Below are 6771 nucleotides of genomic sequence, written 5' to 3' on the forward strand. Positions count from 1 at the left end.
CCCCATCTTAGTGCCTCACTCTCACCAGATGTAGAGTGCTTAACTGTTAAGCCCACCCTGCCACTTGCATATTAAAAAAATTAAACGACGTTATATTTACCGTTCATGAATCTAAACTACACTCTCAGGACACGGCAACGTTTAAGTAACAAATACTCATGATACGGCACGTTCAGATAACAACCGAACTTGATTATCAAAAAGCGTTTTTAGCCAAAACAGCATTAATATCACTAACCAAATCACAACAACAAAACAAATAGTAGTTTCATGACAAGAAACACATACAAAGGAAACCCAAAATGAAGCATTTTGATTTTTCTAATAGCTAGAGCCCCGGGTCGAAAGATGGACGAACCCGACCCCCCTGAGATTTCTCATATCTAAACCTGTCTATTCTCTTATTTACAGTTTTTTTTTTTTTTTTTCTTTTCGTCTGATATCAGATTTTCTAAGTCAACCTTCTTCCTTGATTGACCATTCTCACATTATGGAGCAAGCATTTGGGTTCTCATCGCTGAACATCTGAGGTGCATGAAGTGGGTTCCCCATGTAAGGAGCTTGAGGAGGCAGAGTTTGAGGAGGCAGAGCATGAGGCGGGTACCCGTATCCTGCTCCGAATCCAGGTCCATATACCATTCCATATGGAACTTGTCCGAATCCGGGTAGACCCGCTGGATACTCCATTTTGTGCCCCTCCATTTTTCCAGCACCATTGCCCCCCTCTTCCTCCTTTTTCTTCTTATCTCCGCCGCCGCCGCCGCCGTTGTTTTCGCCTTTCTCCTTCTCCTTCTTTGGTGGCACAATGTCAACAGGCCTCTTGAGCTTCTCCTTCAAAGTCTCAGCCAATTCCTTCATGTCCATTGAGCCCTTCACCGTCACCAAATCCTTCTGCCTATCAATGCTCATATCATGGAACCCTGCCACGTCACCCGTGTCAAAAAACTTGCAAACAAATTCATCATGACAAAAACGACGCCGTTAACTGAAAACTGATTAGTGGGGAAATTGATAACCTCACCTTTGGTCTTGCTCACAGTCTTCTGAATCTTCCCGATGCATCCCTGGCAGTGCAAGTTCAGCTTGAGAACCGCCGTCGTCACCGGAGCCTACACAAACCCATGACCCGTTTAATTAATAAAATCAAATAAATAAATAAACAAAATCTGAGGCAGGTGCGTAGAACAAGACAGGCGCACGTTAAGGGAAGGGGGAGGGGGGGACCAGTGCGCAGACGACACACACCTCTTTGGGTTTTTTGTTGTCGTCGTTTGCTTTCTCGGGCTGGTTTTTCTTGGCGTCGTCTTTGTTGTCCTTTTTGGGCTGGGGAGAGACGAGGTCGACCTTCTTCTTGGTCTTGGCGGCCAGCTTGTCTTTGAGCTGTGTGGGGTCCACGTTTCCGACCACCGTCAGCTTATTCGCCTGGAACTCAGATTTCACCGACTCCACGCCTACGTTTCATTGCGTAACACACAGCTTAAAACCCAACCCAGAAATTAAACAAAACAAAAAACAAAAAAGAAATGAATCTGTTTTGGATGAGATTCAATTCAACCCATAAAGTAGAAACAGAGCATATTCTGAATCAAATCCGTTTGGAATATTACATTTTCCATGCAACAAAAGAAAAAAAAATTACAAAATTTGAGAAAAACCCAAAACCCAGAAAGAAAAATAGAGAGTGGGTTTAAATCTACAACACGTGGAAAATGGAAATCGAGATGCAGAAAGTAGGATATGAACATTGCTTTGTAAAATTTGGAGGAAATTCATGAGGAAAATGAAGGGTGATCAGAATCTGTGAAGAAAATATTTGAAGGAAATCTGAGAAACAGGGGGGTTTGAAAATGATTTTACCTTGAAAATCTTTGACGCATTTGACAATCTTAGTAGCACAACCCTCACAGTGCATGTCAACCTTCAACACAATGGGGATGGGGCCGTCCTCCTTCTTCTTCTCACCCCCAGCGCCGCTGTTCTTCTCACCTCCATCGCCGTTCTTCTTCTCAGCCACATCGTTGTTGTTGTTGTTCTCACCGCCACTTTTGTTGTTCTTCTTCTGCATTAAACACAAAAACAAACACAAAGCCCATGAAGCAAACGCAAGAATAGAGAGAAACAAAGGGCTAAACTAAAAGACAGGGAAACAGAGGTGGAGGAATTTGCTCACTCACCTTGGCCATGGTGATGTGTTTGGTTGACTTTTTCTTTCTTTGTTCTGGTGTAAAATTGTGAGTGGAGAGAGTAAGGAAATGCGGTGAGGCCAGTGGGTGGGTATTTAAAGGCAGAGAGAGTAAGAGAGATAGGGTGTGAGTGAGTTTCGGAGTCAGTTGTGGTGTTCCTCAAGCGGTTTATGATGGCGATGATGGCGATGATGGCGGTTGCGTATGATGTTGATGTGCACATATATATCATGTATGGTGGTTTAGGCATTCTCACATACATATGATGTGCGTGTGAGCCGTGTGGCTCATCATTATTACGCGTAGTAGACAACGGAAACGAAAGAAACTTCCTTGTAAAGTTGTAATTTTGGTGGAAGGTGAGGTTGAGTTGCGGGCTCATAAACCAATAGGCCCATAGACACTTGGCTCTTTCTGGGGTTGTCATTTCCGTCGACCCACCTCGGCTTTTCTTGACTTGGCTTTGGCTTTTTCCCTTCTTTTTCCGTTCTGCTAAATTATTCCATTCCAGAGCTACAAAACAGACATTTTCCAATTTAAATAAAATAAACCAATACACACAATTTAAATTAATTTCTTTAAAATGGGAAAAAGAAGATTTGTAAAGTAAAAGGAAAAATTTGTTTCTCTCTCTAGTTCGTCCTAGACTTTCGTCGGAATTGCACCATATTTTTCTTCTGTCTTTCATACGATTTGAGGAATGAAAGACGTAGAGGCCCACACTAATTGGCCCAAATATTTCATCAGACTCAATGTGAGAACCCCGTGACCATATGGAATCCATTTTGGTGACTGGGGCTGGGCATGCTTGGGGTTGATTCAATTTTGAGTCATACCGAAAGCAGAACTGATCAGCTTGGTTTATCGAAATTCCAAACCAAAACCAAACCAAGAAACTTTCAAACGGACCACATTGATTTGTGACTTTGTCTGGTTTGGTTTCAATTTGGGCTAGCTTCAAAATTCGACTAGTTTATTTATTTATTTATTTAATAATTGAAATAACCCCTATTAGGCCCAAAGAAAGACAATTCCAATCCATAATCATAACATTCATCATTAAATTTGTATCCTTGACATGCATCATAAAACAAGTTTCTATCCTTTAGATTTCAAAACAGTCATCATCAACTTGCGGGCTAGGTTGCTCATTCTTAGGCATCTCGTACGGAAGATTAATTCTTGATGTATCACAAAAGCACGGGTTATGGGATATCAAGTGGTCATTCTACAGTAACAATGTCAGAATCCATTAATGATATGGAGTCCACCAGAAAATAGAGAAAAGTCTCCAAATTTTATTGATAATATGAATAAATTGTTAAATACAATGTCATGATTTGACTTAAATAGAAAACTAAGAAAGCCTAAAACCGTAGGAAACCATAAGTTCCTGAATGTTCATAAAACTCAACTAGCAACAGCATAATAAAAATCATAGTTAAAAGCATATCGGGAAAATAATATACAAATTTATAAATAAACCCAATCCTAGACATGTATTTATAAAAAAACTCAAGTACTATTTGAACATAGAAACACACCCAAAATCAACCCCAAAGTCAACTTTTTGGGTGTGTTTATAAGACTTCCGTCTTTTAACTTCATAATTGATATTTGATTGCGATTTCAAACCAACTAATTTTCTTTATTTTCCTTAGTAAGGATTTACCCATATTTTGTCCTACATCAAACTCTTTCACTTATAAAGAATTCGACCTCGAGTTCTCCTTAAAATGAACCTGAGTAGACATAGAACTTGATGTGTGGATAAGCTCTTAATTTGTGGCGTCTGAACATACTTGGATGGAATAATCATATAATTAATTCCACAAATAAGATTAGAATATGCTAGTTGTGAATCAAACTCCTTGTATGAATTATTTTCCTCTCCAAATTCATATGCATCAATACCTTGAATTTCAGATAAATCCAATTATTGTTCTTCATTTTTTGGAATATCTGCTTCAACAACAATAGGAGTTTCCATAGGCTCAATCTCTTGTTTTGCTTGAATCTCTTCCTCCATCTTGTGGGTTACTGGAGCTTCAATTAATTCAGCCTCCATTACGATTTCTTCCTATTTGACTTCCTCCTCCATATTGGCTCACCATAATTTTTGATTGATCAATCTTGTAACCAAACCTTAACAAATATAGATCATATTCAAAAGGAAAGAATTGTTTCACAAGAAGTCTCTTCATCCTACGCCAAAAAGCGAAAGGAATTTTAGCTTGTTGCTTCCTAGATTTTTGCATATTATCCCGCCGAGAGGAGTTTGATTCACAACCTTGCTAAGTGATATTATTTTCGTGATATGATTTTAATTAGGAATATTTTGGGAAACTTTTGTTATTTCCTTTTGTTTCCTAATTAGCTTTCCTAGCAAGTTGGGGTTCTCTTGTATAAATGGAATATGTTGAAGCATTGTGAATAAATTCAGTTTATTATCAATCAAATACCTTTTAAGAAGTAGGATATGGTTTCTCAATTTCTGGTGGATTCCCGTTTGCTGATGAATTCCGTCGTGTTACTTGTGTTGTGTTTTTTTGGCTTACCATGATGCAGGACTGATAAAAAAACTCCATGGTGAATGGTCGGATTTCGTCAGAGAGCAGCAAACGTGGAACAAAGAACTGATGACCGGTCGAGTTGATCAACCATCCTTAATCCCTTTTCTAACATTTGCTCCCAAACATTTCTGGCAACAATCATCTCAATTGTAATAGTGGCGTAGGCCCATTCTTTTCCAGCTCTCCTCAAAACATTAACGCAAAGAACTCTGTCCATTATTAATGTTTACGAATACACAATTTTACCCAAGTAAAACAAAATGAATGTAGTGAAATCCAGAAAACAGAACTATTTTGACATTTTTGACAATCAGTTAGATAATCAAAACCTAACTAATACAGTAAGGAAGAACATTATAACTGAAACAAGAAAGGGGCAAACCCCAAATTGCAGTAGTGAGAAATATAGACTGTGAACCTTATTCAACTGAAAACGCACGTAAAAATATAAACAAAAGAAGCCTCGCTCCTCAAACACATGAATTGCCATCCTCATGTCCATTTGTTCTGCCACCCTTTCTTATGAATGCCTATGCCTTTTCCGTGTCCCTTGACTTTCTCTTTGCCTTCTCCTTCTCCTTCTCTGTTCAAATTTGCAACTAAAGAAGCAACAAATGATCGATGGTGGATGAGAGAAAAATAACGAGAGAACTTTGTAAGAAATAGAAATAATAAAAAATAAAATAAAGGAAAAAGAAAATGGTGTACGGGAGAGTTTAGGAGAGAAAATGGATGAAAGAAAAAGCATAGTTTTTTTCTCCTTAATGCATGGCATGCGATGACGCTTATAAAAGGCACCAACCTTGTACATTTCTATCATCCTCAAGAAAAAACTAAAAGGGTTTTCAAGGTCAGAAAACAAAAGGGAGTTGGTCGAGGGAGAATTTAAGAGAGGGTATATCTCTTGGGTGTGAGTGTGATATTCACAGGTTAGAGAGAGCGTGTACAAAGGGTGTATGATGTTGGATACGGTCTCGGGTTGGGTTATAGGACTCTTGAGAGGTGTTATTTTTGTACTTGTATTTTTCTCTTGTTATAGTGAAAATGAAAACACTCTGTGGACATGTAGGCATATTGTTGAACTAAGTATAAACTGGCGGACCCAGAAATTTTTTAATAGATGTGCAATATTGACTAAGTATGAAAAATAATTTTTCGGAATAATCATTTTCTCAAGATAATTTTTGACGGCTTTTATTCCTTACACATCAAATAAGAAAACTTGATTTTATGGGATTTTAGTATGAAGTATATATTTACTTAATGAACCATCATTTTTAACAAAAATCATATTTTGCACTAAAACCGAATTTTCATATTTTGATTTGGTGGAAATTTGATTTTCTAGTATTTTTATTTGAATCCAAATAGGGGGTACTTCCTTATTTACATTGTAAACTTAAGTAAATGGAGTAATATAAAAATAAATAAAAGTAAAAGGACAAAGACATTTACTTAAATGTTGAAGGTGAAAATAAGGTAGTCTGTACAACAGTTGGACAAAGGGGCAATTTGAAGCACTTACAATGGCTTTTCAGGCTAGGGGAGGTGCAGCTGCACCTCCTTGCGCCTTACTAGATCCGCCAATTAACTTGTGTGTTCTCATTTGTTTTTATGTATTGTAATTAATCTCAGTTTATTTTTACTTCCATCAATTAATTACCATGATCAAGTGGAATTCCTACTTCTTACCTCACTTCCCGATTCGTATGAGCATATTGTTACTGCAATGTTGTATGGTTAAGATACTCTCAAAATGGAGGAGGTCGAGGCAACTCTGTTGGCACATGAGAGAAGAGAAGAAAGGTTGAAGATTGCCAGAGTTCCGTCTTTGCTGCTCAAGGTCGGAATAAAAAAGGAAGACAAACCGTAAAAATAAAAATAAAACCGTAAAAATACAGTACAAGACACCTAATTTAAATTTATTAAAAAAAAAAAAACAATCATAAATTTATTTGCGTTGTGGATGAGCTTTCAGGAGATCCCTGTTGAAATCATGCCAAGGGTTTAGAGGA

General features: G+C 37.9%; 1 protein-coding gene across 1 annotated transcript; it reads right to left on the reverse strand.

Annotated features, from left to right (window-relative positions):
* Window positions 1-206: 206 nt before the first annotated feature.
* LOC103325914 (Heavy metal transport/detoxification superfamily protein) lies at window positions 207-2383 on the reverse strand. The gene is made up of 5 exons (XM_008228105.2): window positions 2175-2383; window positions 1858-2059; window positions 1246-1451; window positions 1022-1109; window positions 207-920 (listed from the first exon to the last, which is right to left on the reverse strand). Exons 1-5 carry the CDS (start codon window positions 2181-2183, stop codon window positions 484-486), a joined length of 942 nt encoding a protein of 313 aa, XP_008226327.2. The 5' UTR covers window positions 2184-2383; the 3' UTR covers window positions 207-483.
* Between the last annotated feature and the right edge of the window lie 4388 nt (window positions 2384-6771).

Source organism: Prunus mume, linkage group LG1 (assembly GCF_029339155.1).
Source record: "Prunus mume cultivar Tortuosa linkage group LG1, ASM2933915v1, whole genome shotgun sequence".
NCBI classification, from domain to species: Eukaryota; Viridiplantae; Streptophyta; class Magnoliopsida; order Rosales; family Rosaceae; genus Prunus; species Prunus mume.

Bases quoted from the DNA above. Each gene is read 5' to 3' on its own strand.
- LOC103325914 (XM_008228105.2), bottom strand. The intron at 1,452-1,857 runs GTAAAATCATTT...AATGAAACGTAG, and splicing joins ATGCGTCAAAGATTTTCAAG to GCGTGGAGTCGGTGAAATCT. The intron at 921-1,021 runs GTGAGGTTATCA...GTGACGTGGCAG, and splicing joins GACTGTGAGCAAGACCAAAG to GGTTCCATGATATGAGCATT.